General features: G+C 41.7%; 1 protein-coding gene across 1 annotated transcript; it reads left to right on the top strand.

Moving 5' to 3' along the window:
• Nucleotides 1-7582: 7582 nt before the first annotated feature.
• On the top strand, nt 7583-12619 carry LOC117269931 (betaine--homocysteine S-methyltransferase 1-like). Its single transcript, XM_078162354.1, has 6 exons — nt 7583-7606; nt 7742-7931; nt 9090-9239; nt 11819-12001; nt 12120-12348; nt 12439-12619. Exons 1-6 carry the CDS (start codon nt 7583-7585, stop codon nt 12617-12619), a joined length of 957 nt encoding a protein of 318 aa, XP_078018480.1.
• The last annotated feature ends 10327 nt before the right edge of the window (nt 12620-22946 follow it).

The raw sequence follows: 22946 nt of genomic DNA, 5'->3' as shown, positions 1-22946 counted from the left end.
CTTTTGTTTTGGATTTTTGTCAGATTCACTTGGGACAAGGGGTGAAACTCAGAAGAGAGCTGTGGAGAAGAATAAATAATCACACCCGTGATTCGATGTTTGTGAAGGAGTTGGGCGTGGCAATATGGGGCACCAAGACTCTGGGGGAAAGGAGCCTTACAGGCAAGGAATGCCCCACCACCAAAACAAAAAGGATGCCTTTGACCCCAGAGAAACTCCACACACTGAAAGGTATGGAATTCTTAGCGGTAGAAACCACACTGTCTTTGCAGGATGCCAACAACTATTATTCATATGGAGTATTAAATCTTTCTTTGTTCTGGTGTGACAAACACTGTTTATCTGTGCCTTTATTCTCAGTCTGCTCCAAGGACTGGCTTCAGACTAAAAATGTGGATGAGGCAGAGCTCCGGGCCAGATTAGGAAAGGCTGGACAGTACCTGACAGAAAAAATAATGGACATTAACAGACACACAAAAAAAGCCATTTAATCATGTTTTTAATGCAGATGTTGGGGTAAGTTTGCTGTTTGCTATGTTTTAGGGGGGATGTTATGTTATGTGTTTGCTTGTTGTTCTTCATTCTTTTGTTGTTCTTATACATTAAATGCAGATGTTGGGGTAAGTTTGTTGAATATGTTTTAGAGGGTATGTTAATAATATGTTATGTGTTTGCTTGTTCTTTGCTTTTGTGTTGCTCTTGTATATTAAATAGCCATACTGTTAAAACCTACATTGTCTTATTTTGGTAGTTATGAGCATGTATGACACAAAGAGGCATTGTAATATTTTCATATGATCTGACTTTTATCATAATTCCAACATTCAATCCCACCTTGATAAACAAGTTAACATCCTCAATATATCTAGTACTGTTGACCAGCATAATATCACAGTTTCCTATTTTAGTCATCACTAGCATTATGTTGTCTATTGGTGCTGGGATGCTGGTCACCAGTAGCCTATTATGTTTTGTTCTGGTGAACCCAGCACCCAAGCAACCAACACAACCAGCATAAACCAGCATACCAGCATAAACCAGCATACCAACATAAACCAGCATACAAGCATAAACCAGCATACCAGCATAAACCAGCATACCAGCATCAACCAGCATAAACCAGCATACCAGCATCAACCAGCATAAACCAGCATACCAGCATCAACCAGCATACTAGCATAAACCAGCATGAACCAGCATACCAGCATACCAGCATACCAAAACACAACAAAACCAGCATGGACCAGCATAATGTCTGCTGGTCCATGCTGGTCCATGCTGGTCTGGTCCATGCTGGTTTTTTCAACAGGGTGGACGGACCACGTGACAGTAACGTCATTCCGTCCGCTTCTATCCTTTGTGACATCACAAAACATCCAAACCAACATTGTAAGTATACCCACTAGTGTACACCAACACAGTGACAGTGTGATTTGGTGTGCATTTTCTCTTGTTTGGTGGGTGTGTCAGAGGTGACAGCCAAGTGTTAGGAAACCTAATTCTAGTTGGTACGACCCTGAGGAAATTGAACTACATCTGTGTTTGGAGAGCATTTTGACACATTTGACTGCAAAAATGGCTTTTGCAAACATTTCAATTTCAAGCTCAGATAGTGAAAGTGAGACTGACACATTTCCTGTGAAGAAGCGCGATGAACTCTCCAGCAACTCCACCAGCTATCTGGTCTGGGATTTTATTGGAGAGGGAGCTTTTGGCAAGGTTGCCAGGTGTATTAATTTAAGCACCGATGACATAGTGGCAGTAAAGATCCTCAAAAAAGGTGACAGTCATGGCAGAGAATTGAACGTGATTTAAAAAATCGGGGCTCTTGACCCTGACAAAAATAACTTTGTGAGATTCATTGAAAGTTTTAAGTTCAACAGCGTCTCGTGTCTGGCCTTTGAGATACTGGACAAGAGCCTTTTTGATATGGTTTGTGAGCGCAGCTTGTGTGTTAATGAAATTCACCCTGTGACCCACCAGATGCTTGTAGCATTGAAAGCCTTGGCAGATATTGGCATTTTTCACACAGATGTGAAACCTGACAATATCATGCTTGTCAATCACAAGGATCAGCCCTTCAGGGTGAAACTGATTGACTTTGGCATGGCTGGGCCAGTGAACCAAGTGCAGGTTGGTACTTTGATGCAGTTATATGGATTCAGGGCTCCAGAGGTGATGTGGGGCCTCCCTTTGTCTGAGGCCATTGATATGTGGGGATTAGGATGCACCCTGGCATTCCTTTACTTTGGCAAGCCTATCTTTCCTATAAATTGTTCATATTATTCACTGAGAGAAATGGTGCGTCTGCTGGGTCCACCAGAGGCCCGCCTGCTGAGGACTGGCGCGCACACCTCTCAGTATTTCATCAGGGAGCGCCACCCCAGCAGTCCATCAGGGTGGGCATGGAGATTTAAGAGCCCACAGGAATATCAGAAGGGAATGGGTATCAAGCTCAAAGCTTTTACATCAGATTGGGCTGGGTCACCAAGTTTGGAGTGGGCAGTACAAAACTTCTCTCAGACAAGGGATAATCCTGAGTACCAAGATAGGATGCAGTTTTTAGGGTTCCTAAAATCTTGTCTCCATTGGAATGCTGCAAAGAGAATCACAGCCAGGGAAGCCCTAAAACACAGTTTTGTGACAATGACTCACCTGGACCAAACAAAGGACACCAGTTCCTATAGATGTGCTGCCCATCATTTAATGTCTGTTTGCCCCATGGAACCCTTAGATGATGGACTCTCAGTTGCAGCTGGCTTAACTGATGGAGCTACAGCCTCCATTTCTTTAAATGATGGAGCTGCAGCTGCCACTGCACCTGTTGATAGGGATGGTCCCAAGAAGAAGGAGAAGAAGAATCTTTTTCAGAGGACCCGAAAATTCTTCCATAGAGGGAAGGCCCGGGCTGAGATTACCGGTTATGATAATCAAACAGGACCCTCAATGACCACTGACCTTCATGATGGAGACAGAGACACTGCTGCAACCAATAATGACAATGAGGACACTGATTGTGTGCCAGCTGTCACTAACACCAATGATGATGGAGCTGCAGCCTCCATTTCTTTAAATGATGGAGCTGCAGCTGCAGTTACACCTGTTAATATAGATGGTCTCACGCAGAGGAAGAAGAAGAAAAATCTGTTTCGGAGGACCCTCAAATTTCTCCGCAGAGTGAAGGCCCGGGTTGAGATTACCAGTCATGAAATTCCAACAGGATCCTCAGCGACCACCAACCTTCATGATGGAGTCAGAGACACTGCTGCTCCTGCTATAGAAGTGTCAGCTGCTGGAACCAATGATGACAGTACATACACTGATTGTGTGTCAACTGTCTCTTGCACCAATGATGGTGAAGTTTCAGCTGCCACTGGCTCAACTGATGGAGCTGCAGCCTTCATTTCTTTAACTGACGGAAGTGCTGCTCCCACTGAGGATGATTTAGCTGCTGCAACCCATGATGACAGTACAGACACTGACTGTATGCAAATTATCAGTAACACCAATGATAGTTGGCACACAGTCAGTGACGGAGCTTCAGCTGCTGCTGGCTCAAATGATGGAGCTGCAGCCATCATTTCTTTAACTGATGGAAGTGCTGCTCCCGCTGAGGAAGATTTAGCTGCTGCAACAAATGATAACAGTGTAGGCACTGACTGTGTGCAAATTATCAGTAACACCAATGATATTTGGCACACAGTCAGTGATGGAGCTTCAGCTGCTGCTGGCTCAACTGATGGAGCTGCAGCCATCATTTCTTTAACTGATGGAAGTGCTGCTCCCGCTGAGGAAGATTTAGCTGCTGCAACAAATGATAACAGTGCAGGCACTGACTGTGTGCCAATTATCAGTACCAACAATGATGGGGAAGTTTCAGCTGCCACTGGCTCAACTGATGGAGTTGCAGCCACCATTTCTTCAACTGACAGAAGTGTTGTTCCCCCTAAAGAATATTCGGCTGCTGCAACCGATAATGAGAGTGTGGACACTAATTGTGGGTCAACTGTCATTAACAGCAATAATGACGGAGCTTCAGCTGCTGTGGACACAACTGATGGAGTTGCAGCCTCCATTTCTTTAAATGATGGAGCTGCCATTACACTTGTTAATATGGATGGTCTCACAAAGAAGAAGAAGAAAAATCTGTTTCAGAGGACCCTGAAATTTTTCCGCAGAGTGAGGGCCCAGGCTGACATTACCAGTCATGAAAATCCAACAGGACCTTCAGTGACCAACATTTGTGACTGTGCAACAGACACTGCTGCTCCCACTAAGGAAGTGTCAGCTGCTGCAACCAACAATGACAGCACAGACAGTGCAGATTGTTTGCCAACTGTCAGTAAGAGCAATGATTATAGTGTTTTAGCTGCAACTGTCACAGCTGATGGAGCTGCAGCCTCCGTGTCTTTAAATGACGGAGCTGTAGCTGCTGTTGCATCTGTTGATGCGGACGGTCTCAAAAAGAAGAAGAAGAAGAAGAATCTGTTTCAGAGGACCTTCAAATGGTTCGGCTGAGTGTTGATAAGAGCGTTTTCTAAACGTTTAAAGAATTACTCCACAAGTTTAGGAAAGCACAGTGGAGCAGTGGTGAGCACTGCTGTCTTACAGCAAGAAGGTTGTGGACCTTTTTCTGTGTGGAGTTTGCATGTTCTCCCAGTTTGTTTTTCTCTGGGTGCTCCGGTTTCTCCCACTGTCTAAAGACATGCATGTTAGGCTCCATATATATATATATATATATGTGTGTGTGTGTGTGTGTACATTTATATGTCTACATATGTATGTATATATATATGTGTATATATATATATATATATATATATATATATATATATACACATACATACATATAAATAAATATATGTATTTATCTATATGTGTATATTTATGTACATATATATTTTTATCAAAAATAAATATATTATAAACTGCTATTATTGAAAATGTCTTTATAAAATAAATTGATAAATGTGGTTTATATATATGAATGTTCCTTGGTAGTTTCAATGCCATTTAAGTGTCCCCAAAAAAATTTCTCAAAGAAGAAGTATACCCAAAGAGCACCTGAGCAGACATCCTCCCTTCATTTCTAGCACTGTCTGCCATAACCCTCCAACAATACAGCTCCAGTTACATTGCAAATATGTGACAAAGCTCCCATGGGGTCACAGAGTGTGTCCCAGCCTTTACTGAATAGCCTTGGGTATCAAACATGCTGATTATAAAGTGCTCCAGAGATGACATTTTTCTGTAGGCTGACATAAGAGTTAAACGCCTCCCTGGTTCCCTCCTCAAAAAAACAGTGGGATTTTTTCCACTGGATTTTGGATCGTTGCCAGAAATAAGCTTTGTAACAAACAAACTTTTATGATACTTTTTACGTTATGAGTTTTGAAGCCTAAATGCAATCTCCATAAGTAAAACGCTAACGTTACGAACTCCACCACAGTAGCATGTGTTAATTACAGCTCCACAGCATGGCTGTAAGGTTTTGGTTGAGGTGAGGATGTTGGTGGTCTCGTTTAACCACTTTTTGGCAACAGCCTTTTTAAAGATCCATAAAAGCTTCAAAATTCATCAGTGGGGTATTTACCTATGCATTTTATGTCATAGAACAAAACATGAAAGTCTCTTTATCTTGTGTTAACAACAAATCTTATTTCAGGCAATCATATAATGAAAGACTAATCTTAAACTGACTGACCTGGGTGCAGTACATCTTTTTATCTTATTAAATATTAAGATATGTAAAAGACAGCTCTGAATATTAACATCAGCAAATAAGTGCTACTCTTTTTCGTTTAAAAGCTGCAACCTGCCTCCCCAAGAAAAAACATTAAAAAATGAGACAATTAACATTTGAATATTTTATTACAATCAAATGTAAAACTTACGGAATCAACATCAAATCTATAATAGAAACTAAAATTTCTTATTAGAAAACGTGGTTTCATACAATTGCCCTATCACAGGTAGTAGAGAGGGAGCACAAGGGAGAAAGGGGGAGACCCAGATCTTCAGGTCATCAATGGTTGACACTTGCTTCCTATAGAGTGTCTGTAGCAAAGATATTTTTTTCTATGGGCCATGATTTGGCGTTCATTGATCCACTTCTTGAGTTCTGGCATTTTGAGATGATGGAGAGGGTTTGCTTGTTGGTTTCTGAATGAGAAGTATGATCTTCCTGGCTGATAATGGAAAACCCTGTGTTTATGTAGTACAGCTGTCATTACAGTGATGTCCGTGTCTTTGTTTGGAGTTGTGTGTCGGACAGATTCTGGTCTAAGGTCACAGCCTCGGTCAAAACAGTCCACCAAATCCTTCACCCTCACCAAGGGTTTGGCTCATGGTTTGTGCTACTGGAAAACTGATGTTGGCACCAATGCGTGAAATGCATTTCTTTGTGTAGAGGACATAATGTTCACAATTTAGGTCCATGGCGATTACTGTCTTCTGGTGCTGACTGTGCGGTTCCACTTCAGCCTGTGAGCCTCAGTAGGACTCAGCTGGGCATGGAGGTCAAGTTGGAGTTTGAGAGCCTCAAGGCTGTAGCGATGACGGCCTGCATCTTTGAAATGGAGCATTTTAAACTTCCACAGGCGACAAAGTCTCTCTCCGTCGCCCTCTTTGACGGCATCTTGGAAGTCACGCTCTAGCATGGCCACTTTCAGGAATGTGCTGTGGTAGTTAAGTACCCCCATCTGTCCTTGCATTAGAGTTGCATTTTTGTGGTAGTGTTGTACTTGTACTGCCATGGTCTGTAAAAGTGAAATTATGTGCCTCTTGCACATGTTTTCTTAACTGTGATACATTGTGTAATGGTGGATGAATGCATCCCTCAAACAGGCACTGGATCATTTTCTCAACCTCTGTGTCTGATCAGCTTTGTGGGACTGAGGTTGAAACTGGGGAGTATGATGCAGTATGGTCATTCATGATGTATGTACTTACAATGTCTGAAAGTTGTGTATCAAACCACTTTCGTTTCTCTTCCAGTGATCCAAAACTGGCAGGTGGGCAGTTTGTTTTGGGAGAGTCATCTTTTGAGCCCATACTGAAATGATGCAGGGTAGCTGTGATTATTGAGGCATCTGTTACATCCTGGATGAAAGTGTCATTTGGTCTGTAGTGGTCCCCGAGTGCTGATGTGCTGACGTTCCTCCGGTTAATTTTGTTCCTGAGCTGAAACAATGTGCCAGTCTCTGAGTTTGAAGATGTGTTGTAAAAGTGTTTGTAAAGGAGGTCGGTGGATGTCATACTGCAGTGGAAGTCAGCCACTGCAGTTATGATTCCTGCCTGCCGTCCGTGTAGTGTGATGTTCTCCATGTCCCGTATTGCCTTGTCAGAGTTTTGTACATCATTGATGTACTGCATTATTTGTATCATATCTGTAGCCTTTTTCTCATCAGTGTCATGCAAGCCCAATGGCGTCTTTAAATGTTTGGAAAGTTGGAATAGAGGAAACCACTACTTGACCCACTAGTTCCTGAAACTCCATTTGGAGCCACTTGCTGTCTTGTTCATTTGGAAGAATTTGTTCGAATGGAATGCTGAGAACTGTTTTGCATGTTTCATGAGGAAGATGGGCTGCGCTGACTTGCTCCTGGTTTGCTATCATTATAAGCCAGTGGTTGTCTATTGTCTGATTAGTCATGGTTCCTGCAGCAAGAGCAGAAGCAAACACTTTGTGTTCTCTTGACATGAAAGATGCATGTAAAGTGAATTTTCTTTTGATCTGCAGGGGCAGCAGATAAACGAAGCAGCTTGTGACCTGGCCAGGAAGGTGGCCAATGAGGGTGATGCTCTGGTGGCAGGAGGAGTCTCTCAGACTCCCTCTTACCTCAGCTGCAAGAGCGAGAATGAGGTCAAGGCCATCTTTAAGAAACAGACTGATGTCTTTGTCAAGAAAAATGTGGACTTCTCGATTGCAGGGGTATGTAGTGAACACTGTTGGGAAATTGGGCGTGAGATTAAATTGTGTGAAAAATCTGAAAAGGCAAATGACATTAAGAATTGTTCTTCAAGCTATGGGACTCGCAAGAGCCAGATTTTAAAAATGAGCCAAGATATGCTGAGTTTTATGCACCAAAATCATTGCACTCTTCATTTCCCATCATGTAACATTTTCATTAGACCCTCCCTGCCTGGTAAAGACTCAAATCTCACATCATCAGGGTTACTCAGACTTTAGAGCCACTGAAGACATCATACAATTGTTTTCAGTTTTCGTAAGTACTACTATTACCACTACAATTTGTAACTACTATTGTTGTCCGGCAAAGTGAAACACATTTCAGTCTGCATTTTTGATGTCCCTTGATTATAATAAACTGGATTAATTCACTGCTACACTGAACAAAAATATAAACGCAACACTTTTGTTTTTGCTCCCATTTTTCATGAGCTGAACTCAAAGATCTAAAACATTTTCTATATACACAAAAGACCATTTCCCCTCAAATATTGTTCACAAATCTGTCTAAATCTGTGTTAGTGAGCACTTCTCCTTTGCCAAGATAATTCATCCCACCTCACAGGTGTGGCATATCAAGATGCTGATTAGACAGCATGAATATTGCACAGGTGTGCCTTAGGCTGGCCACAATAGTCAAAATGGCTGTTTTTGTCAATAGAGTCTGGTGGCATTTATGGGGAACTGAGGCTTTTACTATTGAGTCATGTTTTTGGCCAATATTCACTCTCTCTTAGCCTTGCCTTTGATGCTAAATGCTCCATTGTGGTCACCAGCTGGTCTCTAACTGTGTCTATCTGCTGTTTGGTGCTGAGTAGGTAGTGTTCTGTTGGTTTGAAGAGCTTTTTGTTTGTAAAAACTGCTTTCTGCAGCAGAAAATAAGTGGTTAGAGTGAACCCAACAGTAAAGATGCAGGCCTTCACAATACAGTTATTTGATTCACTGTGATAATTAAAAAATATATAGCAGCTTTAAAATGAGGTCTGACATCTTTAGCTGCCCACAGTGATCATATTTTTATACTTTATACTTCATTTGTAAGGGTATAAGAAATACACATTGCATCTTAAACATGAATATTCTTGCTTAGGTGGGTTTTTCTGTGTTTATTGCTTGCAATACTTTGAGCATGTGGAAGAGGCTGAGTGGGCTGTCCAGGTTTTGAAGACCACCGGAAAGCCTGTGGCTGTCACCCTGTGTATTGGACCTGAGGGAGACCTGAACGGAATCAGCCCTGGAGACTGTGCCGTCAAACTTGTCAGAGCTGGTACCACAAGATCTCAATTTTTCAATCAACTGTATCAAAGGGTATTAAACATCCTGTCCCACAGTGGGTGGACACAGCCTATTGCAGACATCAGTGACACAATTTAAGCTCAGACAATCAAACAACTTCAGGATTCTTGTGACCTAGAAATTAAACATTTTTCTAACACGTCAGCCCGAGGAGGGCTAGGTCTGACAACACAAAATTGGGACCACCATGAGCAGAATGTTTGACTACAGGAATGCACAGACACTGGAGACCTCTTCAAATTACAATCAGCTGCCACTTCATTAGGTACAGTACAGTCTATAGAGGCGGCAATAAATCCTGCCTTCATGAAGGCTAGGAATTTCAACAGCACCACAAAAAAGAAATTTAAATAAATGAAGGAAAAATGATGTATCCGGTGCTGTGGTTTCATTATACAGAGAGGTGTTTCTGTCATTAAGCCTGCCCTCATTGATTTAAACAGGGTGGACTTACAATGTGAGGAAACTATTTGCACATAATGAGGTACTACAGAAATTGTATGCAGTGAGGCTTTGGACTTTTTTTTTTTTTTTTTTTTAAAGTTTTATCTGACTGACTCTGGCGCCATCGAGTGGAAGCAGTGACGGACTGGCCATCTGGCATTTGGGCAAATGCCAGAACTGCCGCATGGTGCTGTGGCCGCCAGCTGGCAGGCAAAAAAATAAATAAATAAATAAATAAATCTTTTCTTGGCGGCCCAAAACATTTCCATCGGCCACAATATACATATAAGTAGTAGTCTAAATATAATTTTAAATAAATATGAGTGAAATGGGGCTAACGGTAATATAAAGTGTTTTTGGTCATCAAGCATTTTCTCGCGACCTTTGAGTGATGACATTTGACATCTGACAAGTGACGAATGATGGGTAATGCACTCAACGTCAACGACAACATCACAACAAGAAAAGAAAATGGATCGAGGCACGAAAAGACGGGTGGAGAACGGTGGAGCGGAGAAAAAGAGAGAGAAAAAAAGGAAAGCTATGCTCGCGGAGAGTGAAAAGTATGCCAAAATATCAGATTTATTTACAAAAAAGTGTTTACCCGGCGGCGACAGACCGAGCACCTCTGCAGCAAGTGCAGCTAGCAGTACGGCCTCTGCCTCAGAGAAGAGCAAACTCCTTCGCAGCCTGCTAACTACTTAAAGGTAAGACATAATAATAATAATAATAATAATAATAATAAATAATAACTTAATTTGTATAGCACCTTTCAAAACGGAGTTACAACGTGCTTAACAATAAAAACAATTACACAATAAAAACAATTAGTACATAAAACAATAAAACATCAAATAATTCAAAAACAGTTCAATTAAGAAAAGACCATACGATAAATGTGAGTCTTAAGAAGAGATTTTAAAGAAGACACTGAAAGACACCTTTATTTTTATACTCTGGCTGTGCAGTGCTCTTGTCATGTTTTGGTGAAGCTATTGCAATATGCATTGTGGCTGCTGTAACATTTATTATGGCTTATAACACATAGGGTCCTTCTTGTTTCTGTTGTAACTAGTGCTTTTGATAGAGCTATTGAAATGTGCACTGTGGCTGTGCAGTGCTCTTTTCATGTTTTGGTGAAGCTATTGTAATATGCATTGTGGTTGGTGTAAGATTTATGTTTCTGTTGTTATAATTTGGTTGTGCTGTATTTCCTGTCCAAGAGGGGGCGCCTATGGTTAATGGCGGAAGTAGGCTAAGCCTTTAGGATGAAGTTGTGTGGTGTTTGATTTCAGGTTTTCTGTTTTGGTAGACATAGAGCTAGTATTATTAACTGAGGTTATTAGTCTGGCCTTTGAACGTGCCTGAATTTATGGGGGTTTTGCTGCTGCCTTATTATCTTGTGTGCTGTGCATTGTTGTCTACTGTACCAGTGCGATTGTAGTGAGTTGATTTCTCGGTGTGTGTTCTGAATTTCTGCATTCTCATCATATGGTTAGCTTTACACATGCTCCCATGCAAGCCACTAATCAATTTTATCATTCATAATGACTGTGTCTGTATATCTCCTCTTCTATTGTGCATCAAGGCAGTGAGTGAATGTGAGTTTCTATGGTAGTTGTGGAACACTCTGTGTCTCTGTGGCGCTCTGAAACGTTCTGCCAGTGGTAGTGTTTTTTGTGTTAGTATGTGTAAAATCATCAATCATAGTACCTAGTAATATGTGGGAGGGGGGATATGAGACACCATGCCTGTTCTTTCACAAATAAGGAACTGATGATCTAAAATGACGTAAAAATGCATATTTTTTTGTAAAATAATATGAAAATTTTTCACCCCTGGCTGGCCGATGCACTGCCATGGGGCCTCTGTGTCAAAAATGCCGGGGCCTCTTTTTGGTCCCAGTCCATCACTGAGTGGAAGTAAGAACAGACACTGACAGACAAAATACATATTGCTAAAGAAAGCAACACAGAAGCTGCACCACTTGTCACCTAGGCCTGTATTTTTTTCCTTTCACACATTTTTGCTGTCAGGATAAATGAAACATGTTTCCTGTAGCATATTTGAGCCGTGATAAATGTGTGCATATTTCATCTTTTGTAGGGGCTCAGATTGTGGGCGTCAACTGCCACTTTGACCCAGAGACCTGTGTAAAAACTGTGAGGATGATGAAGGAGGGAGTGGAGAGAGCCGGGCTGAAAGCTCACTACATGAGCCAACCGCTGGCTTACCACACTCCTGACTGCAACCGCCAGGGTTTCATTGATCTGCCAGAGTTCCCCTTCAGTAAATATACACCCTCAAGACTGATGTTAAATCATACTGTTTAATGTCTCAATCTAAATCAAATATCTCAGTCGCTGACATGGAAGACAGTAAATTACAACTGTGTGTTCTTTAACAGGTCTGGAGCCGAGAATCCTGACCAGATGGGACATGCAGAAATATGCCCGGGAAACCTACAATGTTGGTATCTGTTACATTGGAGGCTGCAGTGGATTTGAACCCTATCACACCTGTGCCCTGGCTGAGGAGCTGGCACCTGAGAGGGGTTTCCTGCCTGCTGGCTCTGAGAAGCATGGCAACTGGGGCAGTGGTCTGGAGATGCACACCAAGCCTTGGGTCAGAGTGAGGTATTGTAGAGATTTCTTTCTTTAATTTTTTCCTTGTTTTCCCTCCGATTAGCCCGGTGTGGTTTTAAGTAAAGGTATTCCTCTCTGTAGGGCCCGTCGTGACTACTGGGAGAAGCTGAAGCCTGCCTCTGGCCGTCCCTTCTGCCCCGCGATGGCCAAACCTGATGGTTGGGGTGTCACCAAAGGCCACGCTGACCTGATGCAGCAGAAGGAGGCTACCTCCCAGGAGCAGCTGAGGGCTCTCCTCAACAAGGCAAACAAATGCCATTGAGCCAAATTACCAGCAAGATTAACCTTGGAGTTGGGAGCATATCAGTGTTCCCAGGGTTCTATGTTTCCCACTTAACCCTGCAAAAAAGCTTCTATGTTCCCCGCTTACACAACAAAGGTCCTATGTTTCCCGGGTTCTATGTTGCCTGCTCAACCAAGCGGTACGCTACCTAGTAGGTACGACCCTGAGGAAATTGAACTACATCTGTGTAGAGAGCATTTTGACACATTTGACTGCAAAAATGGCTTTTGCAACCATTTCAATTTCAAGCCCAGATAGTGAAAGTGAGACTGACACATTTCCTGTGAAGAAGCGCGATGAACTCTCCAGCAACTCCACCAGCTATCTGGTCTGGGATTTTATTGGAGAGGGAGCTTTTGGCAAGGTTGCCAGGTGTATTAATTTAAGCACCGATGACATAGTGGCAGTAAAGATCCCCAAAGAAGGTGACAGTCATGGCAGAGAATTGAAAGCCATTGAAAAAATCAGGGCTCTTGACCCTGACAAAAATAACTTTGTGAGATTCATTGAAAGTTTTAAGTTCAACAACGTCTCATGTCTGGCCTTTGAGATACTGGACAAGAGCCTTTTTGATATGGTTTGTGAGCGCAGCTTGTGTGTTAATGAAATTTGCCCTGTGACCCACCAGATGCTTGTAGCATTGAAAGCCTTGGCAGATATTGGCATTTTTCACACAGATGTGAAACCTGACAATATCATGCTTGTCAATCACAAGGATCAGCCCTTCAGGGTGAAACTGATTGACTTTGGCATGGCTGAGCCAGTGAACCAAGTGCAGGTTGGTACTTTGATGCAGTTATATGGATTCAGGGCTCCAGAGGTGATGTGGGGCCTCCCTTTGTCTGAGGCCGTTGATATGTGGGGATTAGGATGCACCCTGGCATTCCTTTACTTTGGCAAGCCTATCTTTCCTATAAATTGTTCATATTATTCACTGAGAGAAATGGTGCGTCTGCTGGGTCCACCAGAGGCCCGCCTGCTGAGGGCTGGTGTGTACACCTCTCAGTATTTCATCAGGGAGCGCCACCCCAGCAGTCCATCAGGGTGGGGATGGAGATTTAAGAGCCCACAGGAATATCAGAAGGGAATGGGTATCAAGCTCAAAGCTTTTACATCAGATTGGGCTGGGTCACCAAGTTTGGAGTGGGCAGTACAAAACTTCTCTCAGACAAGGGATAATCTTGAGTACCAAGATAGGATGCAGTTTTTAGGGTTCCTAAAATCTTGTCTCCATTGGAATGCTGCAAAGAGAATCACAGCCAGGGAAGCCCTAAAACACAGTTTTGTGACAATGACTCACCTGGACCAAACAAAGGACACCAGTGCCTATAGATGTGCTGCCCATCATTTAATGTCTGTTTGCCCCATGGAACCCTTAGATGATGGACTCTCAGTTGCAGCTGGCTTAACTGATGGAGCTACAGCCTCCATTTCTTTAAATGATGGAGCTGCAGCTGCCACTGCACCTGTTGATAGGGATGGTCCCAAGAAGAAGGAGAAGAAGAATCTTTTTCAGAGGACCCGAAAATTCTTCCATAGAGGGAAGGCCCGGGCTGAGATTACCGGTTATGATAATCAAACAGGACCCTCAATGACCACTGACCTTCATGATGGAGACAGAGACACTGCTGCAACCAATAATGACAATGAGGACACTGATTGTGTGCCAGCTGTCACTAACACCAATGATGATGGAGCTTCAGCTGCTGCTGACACAACTGATGGAGCTGCAGCCTCCATTTCTTTAAATGATGGAGCTGCAGCTGCAGTTACAACTGTTAATATAGATGGTCTCACGCAGAGGAAGAAGAAGAAGAAAAATCTGTTTCGGAGGACCCTCAAATTTCTCCGCAGAGTGAAGGCCCGGGTTGAGATTACCAGTCATGAAATTCCAACAGGATCCTCAGCGACCACCAACCTTCATGATGGAGTCAGAGACACTGCTGCTCCTGCTATAGAAGTGTCAGCTGCTGGAACCAATGATGACAGTACATACACTGATTGTGTGTCAACTGTCTCTTGCACCAATGATGGTGAAGTTTCAGCTGCCACTGGCTCAACTGATGGAGCTGCAGCCTTCATTTCTTTAACTGATGGAAGTGCTGCTCCCACTGAGGATGATTTAGCTGCTGCAACCCATGATGACAGTACAGACACTGACTGTATGCAAATTATCAGTAACACCAATGATAGTTGGCACACAGTCAGTGACGGAGCTTCAGCTGCTGCTGGCTCAACTGATGGAGCTGCAGCCATCATTTCTTTAACTGATGGAAGTGCTGCTCCCGCTGAGGAAGATTTAGCTGCTGCAACAAATGATAACAGTGCAGGCACTGACTGTGTGCCAATTATCAGTACCAACAATGATGGGGAAGTTTCAGCTGCCACTGGCTCAACTGATGGAGTTGCAGCCACCATTTCTTCAACTGACAGAAGTGTTGTTCCCCCTAAAGAATATTCGGCTGCTGCAACCGATAATGAGAGTGTGGACACTGATTGTGGGTCAGTTGTCATTAACAGCAATAATGACGGAGCTTCAGCTGCTGTGGACACAACTGATGGAGTTGCAGCCTCCATTTCTTTAAATGATGGAGCTGCCATTACACTTGTTAATATGGATGGTCTCACAAAGAAGAAGAAGAAAAATCTGTTTCAGAGGACCCTGAAATTTTTCCGCAGAGTGAGGGCCCAGGCTGACATTACCAGTCATGAAAATCCAACAGGACCTTCAGTGACCAACATTTGTGACTGTGCAACAGACACTGCTGCTCCCACTAAGGAAGTGTCAGCGGCTGCAACCAACAATGACAGCACAGACAGTGCAGATTGTTTGCCAACTGTCAGTAAGGGCAATAGTGTTTTAGCTGCAACTGTCACAGCTGATGGAGCTGCAGCCTCCGTGTCTTTAAATGATGGAGCTGTAGCTGCTGTTGCATCTGTTGATGCGGACGGTCTCAAAAAGAAGAAGAATCTGTTTCAGAGGACCTTCAAATGGTTCGACTGAGTGTTGATAAGAGCGTTTTCTAAACGTTTAAAGAATTACTCCACAAGTTTAGGAAGGCACAGTGGAGCAGTGGTGAGCACTGCTGTCCTACAGCAAGAAGGTTGTGGACCTTTTTCTGTGTGGAGTTTGCATGTTCTCCCAGTTTGTTTTTCTCTGGGTGCTCCGGTTTCTCCCACTGTCTAAAGACATGCATGTTAGGCTCCATATATATATATATATATATGTGTGTGTGTGTGTGTGTGTAAATATATACATACATACATATAAATATATGTATTTATCTACATGTGCATATTTATGTATATATATATTTTCATCAGAAATAAATATAACCAATTTCAAGTCTGCTATTATTGAAATTGTCTTTATAAAATAAATTAATAAATGTGGTTTATATATATGAATGTTCCTTGGTAGTTTCAATGCCATTTAAGTGTCCCCAAAAAAATTTTTCAAAGAAGAAGTATACCCAAAGAGCACCTGAGCAGACATCCTCCCTTCATTTCTAGCACTGTCTGCCATAACCCTCCAACAATACAGCTCCAGTTACATTGCAAATATGTCACAAAGCTCCCATGGGGTCACAGAGTGTGTCCCAGCCTTTATTGAATAGCCTTGGGTATCAAACATGCTGATTATAAAGTGCTCCAGAGATGACATTTTTCTGTAGGCTGACATAAGAGTTAAACACCTCTCTGGTTCCCTCCTCAAAAAAACAGTGGGATTTTTTCCACTGGATTTTGGATCGTTGCCAGAAATAGGCTTTGTAACAAACAAACTTTTATGATACTTTTTATGATATGAGTTTTGAAGCCTAAATGCAACCTCCATAAGTAAAACGCTAACGTTACGAACTACACCACAATAGCATGTGTTAATGACAGCTCCACAGCATGGCTGTAAGGTTTTGGTTGAGGTGAGGATGTTGTGTGGTCTCGTTTAACCACTTGTTGGCAACAGCCTTTTTAAAGATCCATAAAAGCTTCAAAATTCATCAGTGGGGTATTTACCCACGCATTTTATGTCATAGAACAAAACATTAAAGTCTCTTTATCTTGTGTTAACAACAAATCTTATTTCAGGCCAAATTGAATGTTGTCTCACACCCAACTAGTGAGGAGTGGGAGTGAGTTATAAAACCCTCTGACAGTGAGCCTGCACCAGTGGTGACTTACTTACCATGGGTCACGCCACATTGTGTTCCATAAATTCCGTGACTACCCTCACAAATGTATCCTGCTCAAACTAAGACATTTATAGGCCTATTCTCATGGAGACGTTAACGCCTGAAGGGTTATTTGCAAAATGTAATTGGCCGACTCAATAAGTGAGAAAGAGTAAGAGAAGCTAGAATCTGAAAAAAGGCAGGATTCATTGATGGATGGAATGACGTCACAGTGACATCATTCCGTCCGCTTTCATCATTTAGAACATAAAATAAAATAAAATAAAATATATCTTTCCCTAGTCTCTGGCGCCCAGTAGCTCAGTGGGTCGAGCAGGCGTCCCATGTACAAAGGCAATGTCCTTCCTGCAGCAGCTGTGGTCCCAACTCCAGCCCGCTGTCCTCCGCTGCGTGCCACACCCTTACTCAATTAAAGGCGCAAAAACTCAAAAAAGAAAAAAAGACACATTCATTTGATTGCAGTGTGAGATAGACAAGAACTGTTACAAAAGTCAAGTGGCTTATACACATCATATTGAAAAGCCAAAAGTTGTTTAAGACACAGAGAAAAGAAATGCTACCAAATACATATGGAGAACATAACATTGGATGAAGCTTTATTTTTCTCCATGGTTACGAAAAGTTAGGACAGTTCCTCTTTCTGCCACAGACATGGAAGTTTGTCTCAAAACTTGCTGCTGTGTTTATCCCCTTCACTTTGATGAAGGGTGCTTCATTCAGCTGTGGAGGTGACTACAAACGGAGTTACACTCCATAGCAGAGTGGGAGTGGGTAGGGTCTGGTTTTGGAAAGGCTCGCGAACAACTACCCAGATAAATGGCCAGTTAAGTGTATGGTAATAATCGTCTCTCCCCTGGTGTCTATAATGGAGGATCAAGTCCAGCAGCTCCAAGCTAAGGGCATCTCTGCAGCCTGTGCTGGGAAAGACTTGGAAACTGATCGGAAGATTTCACATGGAGAGTAGGCTACGCCATTGTCTTCAGTACACCAGAAACCTTTGTCTGCAGCGACTACTGGAGAAAGGTGCTTCAAACCCTCCTTTTCCAAAATCGCCTCATTGGACTAACAGTGGATGAAGTGCACACTGTTATTCAGTGGTGAGTAGCATAACCCATTATCAGCTAGGAGCCATAACATGTTTTTACAACAAATACATATTATCACAGGAATCATTTTTCAGGATATTTTCCATAGTATTATTGTTCACATATACACATGGTTAGAAAATAAGTTATTATAGTAAGATATGTATGTATGTATATGTATGTATGTATGTATGTACTACATGCATACATACATATCCATACATGTTTGTGTGTGTATGTATGTGTGTTGGGTAACTAGAAATAATTTTGGTCTGTGAATGGTGTGGACTTGTTGGTGACCTTCGTTCACTGCTCCCCAAATCTGTGCCTATGTTTGCCACAACAGCAACAGTGTCAAAGAAAACCAGGCTAGACATAATGAAACATCTCAGAATGCAAGGCTGTGTTGAAATTGCAGTGTGTCCTGGTTGCTCCAACATCAGGCTTGCATCAAAGAGGGTCTCACCAAAAGCAGCGGGCCGGACACATTTGCATGGTTGTGTGATGAACTCAAAGTGAAGGGAGCGAACACACAGAAAGTGGTCATCTACTGCAAATCCGTAACAGACTGTTCTTATCTGTATGCAGATATTTTCAAAGCAGAACTGCCAAAGAAATTTTGGCATCCTTTAGGAGCACCCAACATGTCAGGTAATAGGTTGGTGGACATGTACCATTCTGCAACCCCTGAGGACGTCAAAAAGGATATAATCAACTCCCTCGGAGATCCATCTTCCACTCTTACACTGTAAAATCCTATTAGTTATCATTACTTAAAAAAAGAATGCAAACTGATTGCACTTAAAAAAACAAGTAAAGAGAAATAGGTATTGTAAGTTGAGCTAACTAGTACTTCTTTAGTAGGGTACACTTAAATATGAGTTAAAGCAACTAAAACAATCAAGTAGAGTGTACTTGATAACTTACTTTAGATGTACTCTCGACTTAGTAAAGACTACTCAGAATTACTATTTTAATCTACTAAATTATTGCATGTGAAATTTACTCTGTGTGTAGTCCATACAACACACTTATCTAAGCTGGACTGACTTATGTGACATTCCCTGTAACTTAGCATTTCTAAGTTATATTTACTTGAACAGCAATCTGACTTACTTGCTAAAACCATGCAAACCAATTGCCTCAAAAAAAGCAAGTAAGTGTTACTTCAGTAACCTAAGTGCTTCAAATATCTATACATGAATGAAAAACAGATTCCAATCTCCTAAAATAATCCAATTAATACAGTTCAACATAATAAATCAAGGTAATAACACAGTTAAAATTTTAATTATATCCATTTTCTTTTTTTTTCTTTTTTTAATTTTTTCTTCCTTTTATATCAACACGTCAACAATACATTCAATTGTTGAATTTCCAGCATCAGAATCATTTCGGAACAAAAATGATCCATCTGATTTTGAGGTGCTTCTTTTAAACAGTGAGGTAATGGTAAGACAATTGGTTGTTGGTAAGTTGGTAACAAACTTTAGAAAAAGACACAAAGGTCTGAAAAGAGGGTTGGCGTGCACAAGGTGGAAAAAGGAACAAAGGTCTTAAAATGGGGTTGGTCCACAAAAGATGGCACTGGTTTACATTCATTACATTTCAAAAAGTCACAGAGCACGCTTTAGTTTCAGGTCTGTTAACACATCATGCCACTCTAAAATCGTATTATGCTGGTTTAAAACAATTTTAAGAGGCTGCGTGCAGCTATTGTCATGGCCAATACTGGCTTCCGTACACAACAATTTAAATGACAGTATAAAAAATAAGCTCAGCCATTACTACATTTTTGGGACCATACCAACAGGTACAACTATCCAACAACAATATACTGATCTTTTTTGCATCAAATAAAAACATTTAGTATAACAGCCAATTTGGTAATCAAACGGACATGTACTGGAGGTTTTACACTGTACAGTGAAACAGTAACTTTTTCTTCAGAATAACAATCTGAAACACCAAATTTTCACCTATGTTACATTTCTCTGACAACTCACTGCTGTCGGATTACAATGGAGTCTGCTGGACTGTCTGCCTACATACACACTAGTACCAAAATCTGTGTTGGTACAATAATGTGCCAGTAATACTTGCCAGCTGATAAAAATAAATTAGCATAAATCTGGAGAAAAGAAAATCCAACCCTGACCTTTAATTTGACATATAATCCTGAAAACACAGTTTTAATACTGTAATAACAATAATACACGGTTTAAAGACCAACCTTTGTAAAGAACCAACATGCTGACAAGTGCAAAGTGGCTTCATTCAATGAGCGCAACAACATGAAAGTGTAATGACTGGCAATGGATCTCACATATGTCTGAATAATTATACGTACATCTACCGCCTCTAGATGTAACTTGCTGATGAACCCGTGGACTGACAATCTGAATGTGGTGTCTTAATTTTGTGAAAAAAAAAAAAGCAACTGAATCCACTCTCATTAACAAGTGAGATTTGCCAAATGTCACCACTCATACATTTATTTGCATTTTAACTTAACAGGAGATTTTTAAGACTTTGCAGTTTCGGTGGGAGTTTGTTCTCTCCCAAGCCAAGCATCACTCTTTGAATGAAGCCGAAAGTGTTTTTCATGGCTTTAGGGTAGTCCAAATGTAAAGCATACGACAGCCCAAACAAGAGGCAAAGTACCTCAGGTAGGTTCTGGAGGTCATCCATTACAATACTTCCTTCAACAATAATGGCACTAGACACTGGGTCAAGGTGGAGCTGATTTGGAGAGTTGCACATCTTCAGGGATAACAGTCAGCACCCCCACAGATACTTGTGCCCAGGTCTCATCACTGTCACAATCCTGTAATGAAACCAAACAAAAACATTACAACAGAAATGTTGTGCATTGTCAAATTGAAATTGTCACCATGTCATCTGTCCTGCTGACACTGCCTTCCAGCCTTGCGGATTAAGTTTTCACTTGACATCCACAAGTGTTGATAATAGTTTTATCAACATAAGTAGGCCTAAAACATTTTATGATCAGTTTACAGGTGTCTAATAAAGAACATGGAAGAAGGCTTCCTCACATTCAATTAAGTATTATAACATGAGAGGGTGTGCTTTACCGTCATTATTGTCACGACAGTGATGCGGTCAGGAACGAGGCGCTTGCGCCGAGGAACGTAAAAAGTATTGTATTATTATATCAGTGGCATAAAATGGTCTTAAAATGACAATTATATTGTTAAATGCAATTATTTTTGGGACAATATATTCAACAAAAGTAGTTATCATGATCCATCATGGCAGAAAAGGCAGGGGAGAGAAAGGAGGTGACATGCACCAAAGCACTCCTTCCAAATCAAATCCCAGCTGCTGTGGTTTGGACTCAGCCTTGATATGTGATACATCTCTACCAGGTGAACTACCAGACAAACCAAATGCATCTGCATTTTAAACTGAGTTTTTTTAAATTTTTTTGTAAGTCAAATATGCAAGGTCAGGGGCGGCTCCTGCCTCCCGCTCCCATCTCAAACACGGAGGTCTCCCTCTTTGCTGAGCACCCACGGCGCACGCCCGGCCTGTTAAATACCCTGTAACCGTAACAACTGTGTGACATAAACTCAGTGCTTTGGTCATTAAATAATGTCGGGCTCGGTTCGGGTTCGGACAGAAATATGCAGCCCGTGCCGCACTCTAACACACACACACACACACACACACACACACACACAAACACACGGAACACCGGACATTATCATCAGTTTATAAACACCCCTGGATGGGACGTGACGTGAAAAGTGGACATGTCCGGGCAAAAGAGGACGTTTGGTCAGCCTAACCCCCATCCACTCAAATTCATTACAATTGTAAGGTAGCATCCCCCCCCAAAAATACTACTGGTGCCTTTCCAGCCATGTCCCATCTTCTACGTGACTTACCGCTTATCATAGCTCGAGAGGGACGAGGAGAGGACTCGTTCATCGGCGCACTCTGTGAGGCCACAGACCGGTGCGCAACATCAGCTTTTCAGCAGACTCACAACTGCAGTTGAATTAACACAGAGCAAACGACTCCTCTAGTCCATGTAAATTTAACTATGGCTGTGTGGTGGATTGAGGCAGCCTTAACGTTTAATGTACACACCCCAACTGTTGCTTTCACTCACGTGACTTATTTTTCCTTCACCTACGATGTATTGAAGGTAAAAATGTGAACGGCTGGCTACCGTTTAACGTTACACCCAACACGTAAATGACGCAACTTCACAGTTAGCTTTACTGTTAGCTTTTACAAGCAAGTTAACTTACTGTTGCTGTAGCCTCTTGCCACCCTTCACCATTTCTCCAAGTAAGACAGTGCCAGTGAATTACAAACCTTATTTAAGCTTGTCTCTACATCAAACACATTCATGCTGTTCACTGAAAATCGTAATTTCCACGTTACAAATTTCTAAAGTCTGACCAAAATGCCTTCGTTGTCAACTTGGGGGAAACGGAAAAAATAAAATAAAATAATAAATAATGCAGATAGTAATAAAATAAGATTACTATCTGCAATATTCCTATATTTAATATTTTGCAAATGGCAAGCTAGCGAAATTACCAGCAAGATTAACCCTGGAGTCTGGATAAAATAGATCCACTTCATCACTGTATGTTGCTACGTTAGCTAGAAAAAAAGCTAACACTAGCTAGAATTATAGAGCTAAAGCTACAATATTACCATATTTATTTACCTCAATGTTTTCTCTAAATTTAGGATTTTTTTCAGCATTAAAGTGCACTGAATTTGATGGATTTAGTGTTCATAAAAAATGAGACAAGAATTAGCCCGTGGACCCCCATCACGCCTTGACATGAGGACAGTACTTTCCTAGGAGGAGAGTGGTCAGCAGCTCAGGCCTCAGCCACTGTATCGATCAGTGCTGCCAAGTCTTTTCCAATGTTTTAGTGACAATGTTTTAGTGACATTCCATAATGTCACTCATATATTAGTGACATTATGGCACATTCATTTGGGATAGAGGAAGCATTTTACAACTTGGCTTCTTTAGATTCA

Source organism: Epinephelus lanceolatus, chromosome 19 (genome assembly GCF_041903045.1).
Source record: "Epinephelus lanceolatus isolate andai-2023 chromosome 19, ASM4190304v1, whole genome shotgun sequence".
Classification (NCBI taxonomy): Eukaryota; Metazoa; Chordata; class Actinopteri; order Perciformes; family Serranidae; genus Epinephelus; species Epinephelus lanceolatus.
Note: the sequence above shows the minus strand (reverse complement) of the source record. Positions and strands in the feature narration are given on the sequence as shown.

What these genes read in the sequence shown, in the direction of transcription:
- LOC117269931 (XM_078162354.1), top strand. Translation starts at nt 7,583, where the DNA reads ATGGGCTGCGCTGACTTGCTCCTG. An exon ending in TCTGCCAGAGTTCCCCTTCA is followed by an intron (nt 12,002 to 12,119) that starts GTAAATATACAC and finishes GTTCTTTAACAG; the next exon opens with GTCTGGAGCCGAGAATCCTG. An exon ending in AAGCCTTGGGTCAGAGTGAG is followed by an intron (nt 12,349 to 12,438) that starts GTATTGTAGAGA and finishes TCCTCTCTGTAG; the next exon opens with GGCCCGTCGTGACTACTGGG.